This window comes from Choloepus didactylus, chromosome 2 (assembly GCF_015220235.1).
Source record: "Choloepus didactylus isolate mChoDid1 chromosome 2, mChoDid1.pri, whole genome shotgun sequence".
Lineage (NCBI taxonomy): Eukaryota > Metazoa > Chordata > Mammalia > Pilosa > Megalonychidae > Choloepus > Choloepus didactylus.
In genome coordinates, this window is record NC_051308.1 from 78,888,853 (window position 1) to 78,905,846 (window position 16,994).

The following is a 16,994-nucleotide window of genomic DNA, read 5'->3' on the forward strand; positions in this document are numbered from 1 at the left end:
ACATTCCTTTAAGGTATATTTTAGGAGTCTTTCAACATCTGAGGAAATTCCCTTTTCTTTTCCAGGGCTTAATTAATTAATAGGTTTTTCTTGTAAAGCAGTCAAGTGAGCATTCAGAACACCAAAAATACCCGCAGGATTGGCTCTAAGAACACCAGCAACAATCCATAAATCCTTTCTTATCCTAGGAAAAGGGCAAAATCTGAAAGTACTTCTGTCCCATGTGCAGGATTGTCCACGGGTCTCCTTGCACCCAGTGCAGAGTATAGAACAGATCATGTCGTTATCTACTTTTATAGCCACTAAAAATACAACTACTATCATGAATGGGTTTTCAAAAAATTTGGATGTTTAAAAAAGGATCCTCATTATCAAAATTATTAGGAACTCCTGTTTTAGATGATAAAACAAAAAACTATATGTTTAAAATAAAATATTCAACTACATACAAATTCAAAATCACTGAGTTAAAATATATTTATATATTTAAACCATAATATTGGATTTGAGGATCACTTGAAACTTACAAACCTGCCATATAACTGTGACCTTTCAATATCTGAAAACCCAGGTAAAAATTTAAAACCTTTTATGGAATATTGGCTAATTTTTTCAGTTTTTAATTAGATTGTTGCCTTTTCTAGAAATTATTATATATAAAATCACGTAACTTTCCAGCTTTCTCTCTTTCCAATTCCCATTCTACCTTCAAGCCATATTAGTCCATTGCAATTTCTCAGGTGTGCATGTTGTTTCTTTCCTTTGCTTCTTTGATTCAATCTACCTGGAATTCCAATCTCTCCTTCCCTGTTTGTTCACTGTCCTTTACCTAATACATAGGTACTCATTTTCCAATACTCAGTTCAAAGGCATCTCTTCAATGAAACATTTGCTAACCACCTCCACTTCCTTCACTATGCTTCTTTTCCCAGTATAACACATCTAACAATCTATTGTGCTTCATTTATATGATACATCTTAATTGTCTATTCATGTTTAGCACCCGTACCTTGAGTAAATGTTTGAATGAGTGAATACAATTTAAGGGGCACATCTATTCTTAAACAAGACACAGGGGTCTTATAAATTTGTTTGGAATGGAAAAGCGTTTTTCTCTAGTAACTGTTATGTATTTCTGAGATGCAGGACAGAGCATAGACATAACTTTAGCCCTGCTTACCTCAATGTTCTCTTTTTCCTATTTCTTCTCTCCCACTCAGACCCAGAATGCTCAACTCCACATATCAGAAGTCTGTAGGACTTGCTCCATTATCAAAGGGTTTCATGCTCCAAATGAGGATTCTGTTCAGTCCTTTTCATCAAAGGTCCATACAGCGCACCTCAGTTTAGGTGCTGAAATTAAGAAATCCGATTTGATTAAATCACACAAACCTAGGAATGACCAAAGGACATTACCTGATTTTCTTTTCTTAATATGTTGAAATTGGCATACTTGTCGATTCGAATGAAATGTGTATACTGTAGGATTTTAAGATGGATAAGAAAAGGGAATAAAACAATCTAGGTGGTCAAAGAAAGATATTTTGGTACATTAGAAACAAGCCCTGATGATTCAGCCAAAAGACTCCCTCCATCAGCTTTGGCCCAGCATGATTACAGGAGGCAGGCCAGCATCTCTTTCTTTTTTCAGAGGAGAAGGATTCAAATACTCAGCACTCAAATAACTGGCATTTAGTAGGTTCAAGATAAATGTTCACTGAATGAAAAAAAGAGGCAGGTATTAATTTTTTTTTTTTTTTTTTTTTGCATAGAAAGAAATTGATGTCTAGAAAGGTCAAGGCTCCAAAGGTCAAACAGAGAGTAAGTGTCAGAGATGGGACAAAAATTCAGTTCTCACTCCAAGCTCTCATTGATCTTTTAGCATTTATTTTCACCTTTTATTGGCTGCTGGAGCCACAGGCACCTTGAGAAGTTTTCCTGCTAGAAGTCTTCTACCCACCTCCAAAGGCCTTGCCTTCATCAGAGCAGCCATGAGGGTTAGAGTCAAAGAGTCTTTGTTGTTTTAGAAGGAAGCCCCTGTGCTAGAACAGTGTGGGCCTGGATGTAAGGGAAAATGGCAACTTCCACCATCCGGCAGGAGCCATTGGGGAGTCTACTGGCAGAGGAGACAAAGAGATGCACATGCATGTAGAACCCTCTCAATTCAACCAATTTTCCACCAAAAGAGCATAATAAGTGATATGTATGCTTTAGTATAATTGGCTTTTATTTTTAAATTAATTTTTATGAATTAACTATTTTTATAACATTGATTTTAAGGAAAAATGCCATCCAAGATTCACATCACTGACTTCTAAATAATTTATTGAACTAATCTGTTAGTAAGATGGGGACTCAATTTTCCCCAAGTTTCTTCCTTCTGGCATTTAAATGATCTTCTCCTATCACATATCGTATCATGACCTCAATATCCTCAGTGATTAAATGACTAAAAATTCTTTATTGGTGTTTTTCAATTTATATGGCTGCGAAACTTGTAATTTCATCTGCAGACAAGAGTGTCATTATTTTAGCAGAACTCTGAGGAGCTGATTAAAGTCTCCTAGTGCCATTACAGAGCACACTAAGCCCAGCGCCAGAATAGTTTTAGGTGCCTAATCAGTCTTTGTAAAAACATGGACTCAGATAAGCTGTTGACTTAAGATAACAGAAGGAAAGAAAATAAGACAGAAATACAGTTCACCAGCTTTAAACACTCTCTGTTTGCCCAAAAGTGAAGAAAGGATAAATATTAAGCCAAGCCTTGCTGAGGAATGCAGATCATGGTCTTGAAAGATGAATTAGAAATAGGCAAAGAAAGGGAAAGAGGGAAGACAGAACAACATGGAGATCATCTCAATGAAACCATTCAAATGGTTCCACCAACACCTGTAGAAGTGACCATGCCTTCCTTTGTGCCTCTACTGTAACTAGTACATACCTGTCGTGATACCCCACATAGATATTTAACAATCAGCCCTCCCTTCAATATTGTGAACCCCTTGAGAGCAGGATGGCTCCTGAAGATAAGATGGAGGGGAAGGAAATGTCTGTAACACGTTGGAGATGAAAGTGTGAGTATTGGAGAAGCGGTTAGGACAGGAGACATAGATTTGGAGGATGCAATCAGCTGGGAGCATGAGAGGAATGGTAGACTACAGATGGTAACCTGGGGTAAGACATAGAGAAGGGGCAGGTAGATAAGTAGAATCAGAGGAGACCAAAGAGGAGAGATTATGTAACAGAGGTCCAGGAAGGTGAGAACTGAAGAGAGCTCACTGAATCTGCTAATACTGAGGTCATGTGTGGCTTTGAAGTGGGGAAGGAGGAAACCACATTGCACTGTGGTGGGAGAGATGGGAGGTGAAGGTGAGGAGATAGCAAGTGTAGACCACTCTTAAGGAGCTTGGCTAAGAGAGGGGATTGCTAGAAGCAGACCCAGGATTTTTAGGAAAAAAATTTTTTTAAGGATAAGAAAGCCTAAGTTCTTAGCTTGAGGGACAGTAGTTCATAAGGACCACCTGAAGATTTGGTAGAGAGTAGCAATAAACGATGAAGAAGTGTCATGGACTAGAAGCAAGAGGCTGAGGCCAAATACTGTCTTAATAGGCAAGACTGTAAGTAAGGAATGAGTTGATGGAGATGTTAGAGACAGGAGTATTGAGGAAGTTCAGTGAAGGAGGTGATATCCTGAGGGAGTGAGGGGGTTAAGAGAGTGTGTTGAAGGCATCAAATAGTTGCTGAGAAGGATGGGTTTAACTAGTAAAAAGAGTGGGACAGAATTTAGGGCAGGTTGTGATTGGAAGTCATGAAACCAAACCACTCTGCTCCTGCATCTGATCTGTCAAAGCCTACACAATTTCATAAAGAAGGAATTCCAGAATCTTTACTAACTTTCCCATGTTATCTTCAAGAGTAAATACGTTTAGCAGCGTATCTAAGCAATTTCATTTTATATGCTAATTGTATTCTTCTTTCATCCCTTCTTCTCCTTTCTTATCCTCTTTACCAACATGTATGATGATCCCCCCACCCCTATCCTGTTTGTTAGTTTTTGGTGTGTGTGTGTGTGTGTGTGTGTGTGTGTGTGTGTGTGTGTGTTTGGTGTTTTTTTGGTGTTTTGTTTTGTTTGTTTCTTTGTTTGGTATTAGTTTGGAAATTTCTTTGGGTCATTAAGGAAAAAGAAAACCATCTGATCGAATCTCCTCTTTTACACACCATCCTGTTAGGGAATTCAGGACCCCATGTTGGCAGGGAGCGTGGGGCTTCAGAATAATGTCCCAAAACGGGGCTTTCTTTTTAATTTCAGGATTTGATCTGGTTCTAAAATTTTCCAATCTTCAAACTTGTTGCAAACATTATACCTTTGTGGGAGTTAAGAAACAGTTTATCATAGTCATAAACAGTCGGGGTGACTCTCTATTTCAGAACTTTACTCATTTAATCAACAGGTGCATTATGAAAAAGTAGATACATTGCATCATGTGAAGGACTTTAGACTGCAGTTTGCAAAAGCAGAATAAATTTTCTTGGGGTTGTACCGTTATGTGTACACACACACATACACACACACACACTAATTCACACGCCCATTGGTAGACATAGCCACACCTCACGGCTCTGAGGGAAGCCACAGACCTCAGCTGTACAAGCTGAGCCTGGACTAGACGAACTTTCCGCAGCACTCAGGACAAACAGCCCCACAGACACGACTGTCTGTGAACCTGAGCCACAGCCGTGGGCCGGCGGCGGCAGGTACGCGGTGCGTACCAGCGTCAGGGCCTGGGCGGTGCAGCAGCTGCGCGAGCGTCCCAGAAGTTCCCGAAGTCGGGGTGCCAGTGTGTGCGTGCCGGCCGGCCTGGGCGAGCCCCATCCCTTCTCCGCCCCCCTGCAGCCGGCCTCGCTCCCGGGGAGCCTCCAACGCCGCCGGGCACGCCCGCCCCTCCCCTCCGGCCTCGGGCGCCCCTGGGCAGCCCGGCTCCGCGCTCGCGGCAGGACCTCCCCGCTGCCCGCTCCAGCCCGGAACATGGCTGCGCGCCCCGCCACCACCCTCGCCTGGTCGCTGCTGCTCCTTTCCTCCACTCTGCTCCGCGGCGGCTGCGGGGCGCGCTTTGCAGCCGAGCCTGACTCTGAGGACGACGAAGAGGAGACGGTGGTTTTCCCCGAGTCGCCCCTGCAGCGACCCGCGGTGTTCGTGGCTATCCTCGCCCGCAACGCTGCCCACACGCTGCCTCACTTTCTCGGCTGCCTGGAGCGGCTGGACTACCCCAAGAGCAGGATGGCCATCTGGTGAGCGGGCCAGGGGCGCCGGCTGGCGCGGCGGGCGGTGGGGGCACGCACACCTTCTCGCCGCCTGCTTGGGGCGGTGGCTGGGGCCTGACTCCGCGGGAGGGCACGGGGCGCGGCTCCCGGGGACCCCGAGTAACCGCGGCTGGGCGAGGGGGCCGCCAGGAGCAACGCGGGAAACATGGTGTGCACACCCCCTCGCTGCCTGCGCGGGTCCTGGGCGAGTCTGGCCGGGCGGCTGGGAAAGGATGCGCGGGTCTGTGTGCGCATGGGGTGCTCACGGGGATAACAAATTTGTCTTAGCTCGTATGGGTGGTGTGTGGATTGAGGTGGTGTCGATCCCTCCTGTCCCCCCACCCCCGGCAAGGGACTAATGGAGACCCTACAAGAGGGTTAGCTTCTCCTTTCAACTTGTGAGTTTTCCTGTTTCCCTACCTGATACCCCTAACCCTGAAGTGAGGGGAAAGGTTGCCTTTCGCCGCTTTCCCTTCCAGACGCGACACGGAATGTGACCGCGGCTGGAGAGGGGGTTTCGGCCTTGGCTGAGATGGCGAAAAGTGCACCGCCCAGCCTTCCCGCAGCTCGGCTCCTGCTGGGGCCTCGGCGGCTGGAAAAGCGGCTCCTGTTTTCCCCCGGGGGTGGAGGCTAGGCGGGGCCCGTGGTGTCTTCCCAACCCTGTCACCACGGTGAACTTCTCTCCTCCTTGCGCTTCAAGCTGGCCCCGCCGGTACATCTTCCTGAGGCGCCTACAAGGCGTGCGGAACGCCCTAGGGTAGTGCGTCCTGGGGCGCGATGGAGCCGCACTCGGGAAGGTAAACGGCCAAGTTTTGTTACCCGTAAGAATAGAAATCCGGACCCGGTCCCTTTGTTTGCTGTGGGGAAGTCCAGGAGATCAGTGGGAAAGGATGCCACCCCCATCTGTAGAACTCAGTCCAGACCCACACGTTTTATAAATGCACGTATCTGAGGGCGAGAAGTTGGTGGCCGGGTGAGCTGCTAAGGGGCATGTGGAGGATAAGGTGAACGCTGGCTAGGGAAGGTGGACTGTCAGGTAAGTGGACAAGAGGACTATAATCCCTAACAAAGACAGAGCTCAGGTCACCCCGGACCATTTTTGTCTGTCTTGTGTTGATAAAAGGAGATAGTGTCAGAGAAGATACATCCTAAAACGAAGTTTGGGCAGAAAGAGGGAAAGGGGAAAAAACCAAGCAGCTGAAATCGGCGAGCCTAATGGTACCTGGTGGGAGAGGCGCAGAGGTGCAAAAGCAAACATGTGATATAGTACAGTACTGTGCTATACACTGCTTTACTATATATGTGGCTATACGTGCCAGCCGCCACAGAGAAGGGCATATTATGTGGAAAGTGGGATCTTTGGTGCTGCCAAACTTTAAGCCAGAAGCAAGTTTTTTTTTTTTTTTTAACCACATGGATACCAAAAGGAAATTTAACTGTCAATTCTCTTATTTGCTTTTTCTCAAATCAGATGTTTTACAAAATGGTCTTTATGCACTATTTAGTTTTAACGAACATTACAATAGTTAGGATAGGAAATTAGTGGAGGGTGACACTGGTACAATCACAGGTTTGGTTACCTGCTTTATAGACAATATTTCTTTTATCATACAGTAAACCATTAAGAAAGAGTCTATGATCCTTATTTTACAAACGAAGAAAATGAGACTTGGATCAGTTCTACAACTCATTTAAGGTCACACAATTAATAAAATGGTAAAATTGGGATTTTAACCAGTTTGTCCTTAAAGACCATCCTAAAAAAAGGTGGTAGTGGTGGAAACATGACATAAGCAAAACTTACATAAACTTGTAAGCTACAAAATAGAAGACTTGCGTTGTTTGTCACTAACTAGATATGTGATTTGGGGATAGTTGCTTGGGGTCCGTGGGCATAAATTTCCTCATCAATAAAATGAGATAATTGGAATAAATGATTCCAAAGGTTATTTCTGACTCTTAAATTCCATAGATTATGTGGATATGTATGATCAGAACCAGCTGGATGTTCCAGATTGTAGGAAGGTGGTGTTTTATTTAGATGAGTAGTAATCCTATTCTGCATAGACCTTTGTGGTCTATTTTCTCTTACCCTCCCTCATGGTCCATGTAAACATACCTTGTCCTTTATGGCCAGTGTTACAAGATGAAGTAATAAGCTCAAGGCTCAGGTAAGACCTTGGGCAACCCCTACTTTAGCAACTGAAGACTGTTCTTTGGAAGATCCTGGTTCTGGCTTAAAAACTGTATCATTTTAGTAGATAATAATAAACATGCCAGTTGTAAAATAGCCCCTTACAGTTTTTTTGAATTGTGAAATTCAGATAACATACAATTAACCATTTTAAAGTGTATGATTCAGCATGATTTAAGTGTGTTCGCAATTTCATACAACTATAAATTGTATTTCTGATTTCAAAACTTTTTCATTAAACATACCATTAAAATACCCCATACCCATTAAGTAATCACTTCCCTTCCCCCCTTCTTCCATCCCCTAGTAGCCTCTAATCTGCTTTCTGTCACTATAGATTGTCTGTTCTGAACATGTCACATAAAAGGAATCATATGATTTGTGGTCTTTGTATCTGGTTTCTTCCACTTGGCATAATGTTTTTGAGGTTCATCCAAGTTGTATGTATCAGTACTTACTTCTTTTATATAGCTGAATAATACTCCACTGCATATATATGTGTGTATATATATATATATATATATATATATATATATATATACGTGTATGTATATATATGCATATATATACATATACATATACACAATTTGTTCATTTATCCATTGATGGACATTTGGGTTCTTTCCACCTTTTGGGTATTATGAATATGGTGCTTGGAGCATTGTTGTACAAATTTCTGTGTGAACATATGTTTTCGTTTCTGTTGCATATATATCTAGGTGTCGAGTTGCTGAGTCATGTGGTAATTCTATATTTAACTTTTTGAAGAACTGTCAAACTGGTTTTCGGCCTTTTACAGTTTTCAAACTACTTCCTTTGGCTGTGTTATCTCCTTTGATCCTTACTACCATTCTGTGCAGAAACAAAATTATCTCCCTTTCATAGAAGAAGAACTTGTGTCTGAAGTAATTGATTTGCTCAAGATTAAATTTATTATTTCCACGAATACTTAATAATAAGAGCTCACTCTTACTCTAAGCACTTTACATTCATTTTCTGGTTTAATCTTCATAATAACCTTATCAGGTATGAAATATACTCTTTTACAGACGAGAAAACCAAGGCACACAGAGGTTGTACAAGCACATGCCCTTTATGACCTTCTTTTGTAGGAGCCATGCACTGTGCCAGGTTAGGGCTGGAAACAGTTGAATAAGACGTTGCTCCTGACAGACAGATGTGGCTGTTTCTCCTGTGCAGTGTAAAGTTATCTGGATGGCATGTGTAGAGTTTGGGGGAGCATCAAATAAGATTGGAACTGTCGTGGTCATGAAAGACTTTTTGAAGAGTTGGCAGTTTGAACTGATATTTGATGGATGAGTAGGAATTGCTAAAAGCTGGGAGAGGAGAAGTGTTCAAAAGCAGGGAACAGCAAGGCAAGAGAAGGCACTGGGGCACTGACTAGAGTTTCCCCTTAAGGGAGTTGAAGGGAGTGGCATGTCTAATGACTGCATGTGTCCAAACTTTTAGTTGTACCACAGCACCTCTCTGGAGCTGCTGACTTCTAGGAGAGCATTCAGCTGGGAAGGTTATGGGATATAACTCTCTAGGAGGGGACAGTACCTCAGCTTAGGCTGTTACAGCTTTGATGTTACAGTTATTTCCACCAATTGTTTACCTCTAGTCTCTCAGTCCCAAGTTCTACTCAATGTTCTGAGATGCCAAGCTGACTACCATTGTTCTGAAAACCCCAGAACTTTACAAAAGAGAACTGTGTTGCATACAGAGTCTGTTGTACTAGCTTCCATTTAATCTTATCTCAGTAATTCATTCTGTCCAGACTCGCCCCCTTACTTCCACCAAGGAACAGCTGATATGACTGCTGTCCTGTACAGGTAGTTGAGAAGCCTTGCTAATTGATCATGTTCAGACTTCCTTGTGATGTGATTTCTTTTGTCACCTAAAGTCCTGGAGCAAATCTGTACTGCACAGAGGTGAAACGTACTGACAAATTGACCTGAAAGATTTTGCTGTCAGAGAATGAGTGCATTTGTCTCAGTTAGCATCAAGATTATTTGGATTAGGGTGAATTTACCAAAGTTTGTATTTTAGGGACTGATCTCAGAATCCCTTCAAACTAATTGTTTTCCTTCAGATGTCACAATTCGGTAGATTAAAACTAAGGAAGCTATTTGTTGTGCTCTAATCAAAGCTTGCATAACCTGAGTTAATGAGGATCACTGCTGTGCTGAGATGAAGGGTAGCATGAAGCCTTGTGACAAGCTGCAGTGCATGTCGCTGGGTTCTCACTAATTCAGCAGAGCCGTGAACAAGTTGCCTTAGTGGATTAAGGGGAACAGAATCAAGTGCCATGATAATGAAAAAAAGGAAGAAGGCACAAGTAAAAACATTTGGGCCAAAAGATACTTTAAGTTTATGCTTCAGGGACGCTGTTGCTTGTGGGAAAAGAAGATGGAATTCAGAGATTCTGCGCAGCCATCCAGGCAGCGACAGCTATATAATTACTGAACGATAAGGGCATTTCATTTGGTTAAGTTTTGAAAAGTAATATACTAAATTGGGAGCCATTTTATGGCTTTTTAAACAAAGAGATGAGCTTCTATTTATATGGACATGAATAGTGATGATCTTCTACTTGTCCTGGGGAATTCGTCCTGGTATCTTACCTTTGGTGTTTGGTAATTGTCTTGAATTTCTCTCCACATTTTAATGCCTAACCAGTAGCATTTTGGTGAATGTTTAACTAGACAAAGTAATATAAGTGTGTTTATAACATGTTCCAAATTATTGTTGATGACAGTTTTCATTACCTGTGGTGAGAATGTCACATTTTCACAGTACACGCTTGACATAAATGTTGTATGTTATCCCTATGGATAGACATTTCAGTCCATGGCTGAAAATGTAGATATCTTTATCTGCTCTCCATTACGTCTGTTTTCTTCACCTTTCCCCTCCTTTTCCTTAATTTTTCACAGCCTCGTGATTTAATATGGTAGAAGGAGCTTAGGGTCAGATAGAGTAAGGCTCAAGTCTTCTGTGTGAAAAGGAAAACAAAGTTTATGGAAAGAATCATAAAACTGATATTAAATCCAAACCAGTTTAAATAAAAAATTCTGCATGATTGTGGGGTCTTCAGTGAACCAAAGACATAGCTTCCTTATCTGAAAAATGACTAATAATTATACCTACCTCAAAGAGTTACTGAAACAAGTAAATTAAACAATGTATATACAATACCTTTTACACAAAAGCCACTAAATAAATGTTAGTTATTTCCTATACATCTTTTGCTTTTTCTCCCATCTGCTTTACCTTTCTTCAAATAAAGATTCCTTTTAAATACTCAAAAGGAGATCCATTTATTTTCTTTCTTCTGATAAAAAGTTATCAGCATTATTATGAAAACTAACATTTATTTAGATGTGTTCTAAACACTTTGGTATAATAACTGATTTACTCCTGACAACATCCCTAGGTAACAGAGGAGGAAACTGAGGCTCAGAGAATTTAAACGTGTTACCTGAGGTCACAGGGCGAGTGCTTGGTGGAGTTATGCTGTGAGTTCAGGCAGCTAATGCCACAGCCTGAGGACAGATGGTCTGATCCACATCAAGAAAGGGCAAATTAGTTCTAATTTTTACTCTTCTCGGTTGACCTAATTTAGGAAGATAAGAGCGCCAGCGTTTCTTTCAAATGAGCGTTGTCGCTTCTGCTTGAATGACACAAGGGACTCAGCGGTTCCTTTCTGCTGTCTTGATAATTTCATCACTTAGCGTAAGCACTTTCTGATTACTGAACTCTATGTTGTTAGGTTTTATTGGAAAATAATGAGACTAAATATGTGAGTTGTACATAAATATGCAGGTCATTTATCATGATCATGGTTACATAGAAAGAGAATGAAATCTATCAACTCTTATTAGTGGTAAATGACCAAGGCAGCACTATTTACCTTATTAGTAAAACAGAAGGTTAGTTGTCGTTTTTAATCAGTGTTTTTAGAGTTGGTTGTCTCCTAAACCCAACTTTCTACCACATGAGTGGACAAATCTCTCAATCTCCCCACCCTGTCCCCCAGTTTTAAAACATGATTCAACCTTGGAATTATATATTAACTTTGGATAAAAACAGAAGTGACTGATAAATGCCACCAATCCTGTTTCAGTTACCACAGATTTCCCATATAGTTAGAAAGGAGGTCTAAATTGTCCTGGTTCTGTATTATTGATTTCCATAGTTGAGGAAAACAAAGCACAGGGCAATTAAGGAATCTTGTCCCACCCCCACTCCCCGTCCCCATAGATTACATAGTATTGGGATGTTGTGATCAGAGAACAGATTTCTAGATATGGAACCCTGTGTGGCTATTTTAATGCTGATTATTTTGTAACAACATCTCTCATGGTTTAAAAGAGGGTATCAGTTATTCTAATCAGGACTGATTTACAGATTTGTCTTTAACTTCTTTTTCCTGGGTGATTCTATCATACAGTTTCTTTGTGACTACCTGTACTTATGCATGAGCTTTTTGTGGTCATCTTGCATGACTGTCTCTGGTGGTTGGAGGAATGAACAATGAAAGCTTTGTAACCAGAAAGGCTGCTGGCTATGCCTAGGTCCTTTTTCCAGTACTTAAATGTACACTTGGGTCATATCACTGTGTGGGACTGTCTTCAAGTCAAAGGCACAGTATAGTAGGATCATTATAAGGCTTATATAGGGACTATAGTAGGACTATTATAAAGCTTTTTTCTGCACGATTCTTCAAATAACATAACAATATACAAGAGAGCTAGTTTGAGAGAAAATGATTAGCTTATTTCCCAGTTTCCATATTATGAAGCGGTTTCGCTACGTGTGTCTTTATCACAGCTATTACTCATTAGGAATTACAAAAAGTGTTTCTATCCTGACATTTTTATTTTCAGAGGAGTGGCTTGTTCATTTAGTTGCACTTACATTGTTAGAAAATAAAAAAATTGCTGATTTTTGAAGCTTTAAAATCCCTTGGGGTCCTGGTAGATTTATTTAATAGTAATGTTCTCGTTTAAGAATTTTAAGAATGTTCTGACTTTTTCTTTTTTAAACTGAAAGAGTAATACCTACCTTCAGTAAAGCAAACAATATGAGTAAGAATATGATGAAAAGTAAATCTCCTTTTACTACATGCTAACTGCCAGAGGCAACCAATGTTAAGTTTCTTGTGTGTTCTTCTAGAAATTTTCTATGCATATACGTATATTCTTTAAATTTTAACCAAATATGAGTGCACATAGGTGTGATGTTTCTAAAATCTACTTCTCTAACCCAGGTTCTTTAAATACTGCCAGCCCACTTACCCGTGCCCAGGTGGCACAGTGAAAGCCAGCGTCCGACAACACCTGGTCCAGTTCTTACTCTGAAAATCCTCGATTGCACCTATCCTGCTCTTTTGTTCTTGTCTCTCTGGCCCCTAGAAAATCTGGCCCTAAACCCATTTCTTAAAGAACATTAAAACGGGCATATATCATGTGTATAACTTGATAACGTTTCTCAAACTAAACATACCCAGATGAATAAAGAGATTATTACGGGCTGCCAGAATTCTTCCTCCTGCTCCCTACCAGTCACCAACTCCACGTACCCTGCTGCACCCCGCTGCACCCCGCCGCACCCCGCTGCACCCTGCTTCACCCCGCTGCATCCCGCTGCACCCTGCTCCACCCTGCTGCACCCCGCTCCACCCTGCTTCACTCCGCCAAAGTGGACCAACTCTCCTGACTTCCAGTGGCATGGATGTGTTTTCCTGTCTTTATACTTCATGTGAATGTACTCTTTTGGATCTGTTTTCTTTTGTTCAACATTATATATGAAATTTGTTCATATTGTGTGTAGTTGTAGATCATTCTTTCTCACTGCTCTATAGTATTATTTAATTGTGAGAGTGTAACCCAATACATATATCCAATCTTGGGTAGTTTCCAAGTTTTGGCTCTTGGAAATAGCGCTATGATGAACATGCTAATAAAGTTTTCAGAGAACGTGTGTGCATATTTCCATTGGCTTTATACTTGGGATGGAATTGCTGAGTACATTCAGCTTTACTAGAAATTGCTACATAGTTTTCAAAATTGATTGTACCAGTTTATGCTCTCACCAGCAGTTATGTGGTGTATTAGTTAGGGTTCTCCTTGGAAACAGAATCAATGAGAGATGTCTCTTATTATCAAATTGTAAAAGTGACTCACGCAACTGCGGGAGCGCACGAGTCCAAATTCTGCAGAGCCGTCAACAAGCTGTCAACTCCAAGGAAGACGTCCGACGAACTCCTCGGGAAACGAACCGACAACTTTGACGAACTCCTCAGGAAACGAACCGGCAACTTTGAAGAACTCCTCAGGAAACGAACCGACAACTTTGACAAACTCCTCAGGAAACGAACTGGCAACTTCAACAAGCTCCCCAGGAAAAGCTTCACTGAGCAGCTGAAGAAGAAGTGAAGGTTCTCTAACCGTCCGGTTTATAAGCCTCCAACTGATCACCCGGACCAAATCCAGCCAATTGCATTCTCTCACTGTGGAAGCACGCCCCTTGATGAGTCATCAGTCAGCTGCAGTCAATTGACTGATGATCCGACAAACCAACCAGCCTCAAATAGCCTCACAGGAATCATCAGGCCAGTGCCCGCTTGACCAGACAGCTAGGCCACCTAGCCAAGTTGACACATGAACCCAACCATCACAGTCCACCCCTTGTCAACTTGGCAGTCGTACACATCACCTAAAACCATATCTTCAAAATGAATGTTACAGCTTATGCCATATGATAAGGGGATAAGACAGAGAAGAAAGCAAAAATATTTTCTTCACAGACAAATACAAACATAATCATCACAAAACGAGGAGGAATTATTCATATCATCATAGTCCTCGTTTCTGTAACTGGTCACGTGGCCGTAGTTCATATTTATCACGACCTTCTTCCACTACCCATTCCATGTTCCCTTTACCCTCAGCAAGCACTTCAGCTGGCCGTGGTTCTTTGCCTGGTGGGGTGACCCAAACCTTCATTCCTGAAGTTTCTTGGCCATTGTTAGTCCTGCCTGGATTGGGTTGTTGCAGTTTTCCATTGACTTGAATCACGGGGCATGGTAGTACTAAGAGACGCCCCAGGGGATCTCCTATATTCCAGGAAAACTCTTCTTTACTTCCACTGTGTAGTTGCAGTGCTATTTCCCCTTGATAGTCAGGATCAATCACCCCAGCCTGTCCGGCGCCTTCTCGCTCGGTCCCACGCGTCCTGTCCTCGGCCGGCAAGGAGAACAGGGGAAAGAGGGAGAGACCCAGACAAACTGACACTTGAGGCACACAACGGCAGTGAATGCAAGCCTTTTACTGGAGCCAGGAAGAAAACTTTCTCTGTTACATATTCCACACGAGGCCCTACACCCCGTGGGAGAACAACCTCTATGCGGCCGTCAGGCACGGCTCCCTGTGGGCTGTCTCCCCGAGCTTTGCCCGGGAACTTTCTTATAAACCTTGCGTGTATCCAATGGGCTAACGCCACGCACACAAGCATGATTGGTGAATACAGCGGGTGGTTACATACATCAGAAGCCGGAAACGGGATGCAGGCGCCATCTTGGCTCACTCGATGGGCGGGGGCAACTCTAGAGCAGGTCGCGGCGTGTCCACTAGGCCCTAACTCTAGAGCAGGTCGCGGCATGCCCGGGCATGTCCGGGCATGTCCGCTAGGCCCTAACTCCAGAGCAGGTCGCGGCACGTCCACTAGGCCCTAACCCGGAAAGCGGCTCTCCACACCAGTCAGTACAGTAATGCCCTTACTTGCCTGTTGATTCAGAGGCATAAGAAGCCCAAAGTGGCCAGGTGGCAGCCTTAACTTCCAGTTCAATGGGATTATTGTTGTGTTTCCTGGTGGAAGCACTCCTCCTTTTGGAACCAAGACTTGCAGACCAGCAGAGCTTAAACTTGCAGGGACAGGAAGCAAAAATTTCCCTAGTGGATCACTAGGAGTGATAGTGAGTGGTGCTGCTCCTGTTTCCACCCCTTGATTCCTGGACCCATGAATCCTGGCTATGGGAGAAACAGCACCATAGAGTGGACGCTGATTCAGAGCATACACAGCCTCCTGGAGAACACTGCCCCAGCCCTGCAAGGTATTGCCACCTAGTTGGCACCGTAATTGAGTCTTCAATAGGCCATTCCACCGTTCTATCAACCTAGCTGCTTCTGGATGATGGGGAACATGGTAAGACCACAGAATTCCATGAGCATGTGCCCATCCCCTCACTTCATTTGCTGTGAAGTGGGTTCCTTGGTCCGAAGCAATGCTGTGTGGAATACCATGATGGTGGATGAGGCATTCTGTAAGTCCACGTATCGTAGTTTTGGCAGAAGCATGTCGTGCAGGGAAGGCAAACCCATATCCGGAGTATGTGTCTATTCCAGTAAGAACAAATCGCTGCCCTTTCCATGATGGAAGTGGTCTGATGTAATCAACCTGCCGAAAGGTCCCCCTGGGGAAGGCTGGGAGGAAGATTAACAGTGTAAATTTTTGGCAGTGTGACAGGGTCCTTCTCCAAGGGTACCTGGCCTTCCCTTCATTCAAGAGGCTCTGGATCTGTAAACTGTCTCAAGTCTGGGAATTGATTAACGGACCGTGACTCTCTGTTTTTGTAATTCAAGGGAGATTTTTGTTCACGTGGCCTAGAATTCTTCTGCTTATATAGTTCAAACAAGAATTTAGTCGATTGCCCATCTATTTTACTACTTGGTACTCCATGATCCACTAGCCAACGCCATAAGTCTCTGCGAGTCATATTATTTTGATTGCTGCTTTGAGCCTGTTTTCCATTATGGTAGCCCTGTCCACCTTGTCTGTGGCGATTAACTGCAGCCACTTGGCTTCTGCTGACTCGGGACCCGATTATCCCCATTGTGTTTAAGGATTCCAGTTCAGTGACAGCAGTTCCTACAGTAATATCTGACCTACAGAGAAGGGCGACTATAGAGCTCTTCAGGGATGATGGAGCTAGTTTCACAAATTTATTCCTTACAGTCCTGGTAAAAGGTGTGTCCTCTGGACATTCCAGGGCTATGTGAGCAGGTTTTCCATGATAAATCCACTCTAACATTCCAATCTCTCTAAGCCTTTGAATCCCCTCCTCCACATTATACCAGGGCAGTTCTGGCATTTCAACTTCTGGTAATGCCGGCCACCTTTTGATCCATGTTTCAGCCAGCCACCCAAACAAACTGTTAACACCCTTTCTAACCCTCGAGCTACAACATTGAATGCAGAATCTCTGCTTAGTGGGCCCATGTCAGTAAATTCAGCCTGATCCAACCTTATATTCCTTCCACCATTATCCCACACTCTCAATATCCATTCCCACACATATTCCCCTGGTTTCTGTCTGTATAAGTTGGAAAACTCATACAGTTCTTTTGGAGTATAGCGTACTTCCTCATGGGTCACACTTTGTACCTCACCCTTTGGGGTTTGTTGGGACTTGAGCCTAGTTATAGGTCTTGAA

At 42.9% G+C, this 16,994-nt stretch overlaps 1 protein-coding gene across 5 annotated transcripts in view; it reads left to right on the forward strand.

Moving 5' to 3' along the window:
• The first annotated feature begins 4,587 nt into the window (after positions 1 to 4,587).
• COLGALT2 (collagen beta(1-O)galactosyltransferase 2) overlaps positions 4,588 to 16,994 on the forward strand; it is a 167,219-nt gene continuing 154,812 nt past the window's right edge. For 4 of the 5 annotated variants that reach the window (XM_037825192.1, XM_037825191.1, XM_037825190.1 and 1 more), the window contains exon 1: positions 5,027 to 5,289. In XM_037825192.1, the coding sequence (XP_037681120.1) occupies positions 5,027 to 5,289 (263 nt within the window). Of the gene's footprint in view, positions 5,290 to 16,994 lie in introns of all 5 variants that reach the window. The other variant, XM_037825188.1, reaches the window with a different exon arrangement.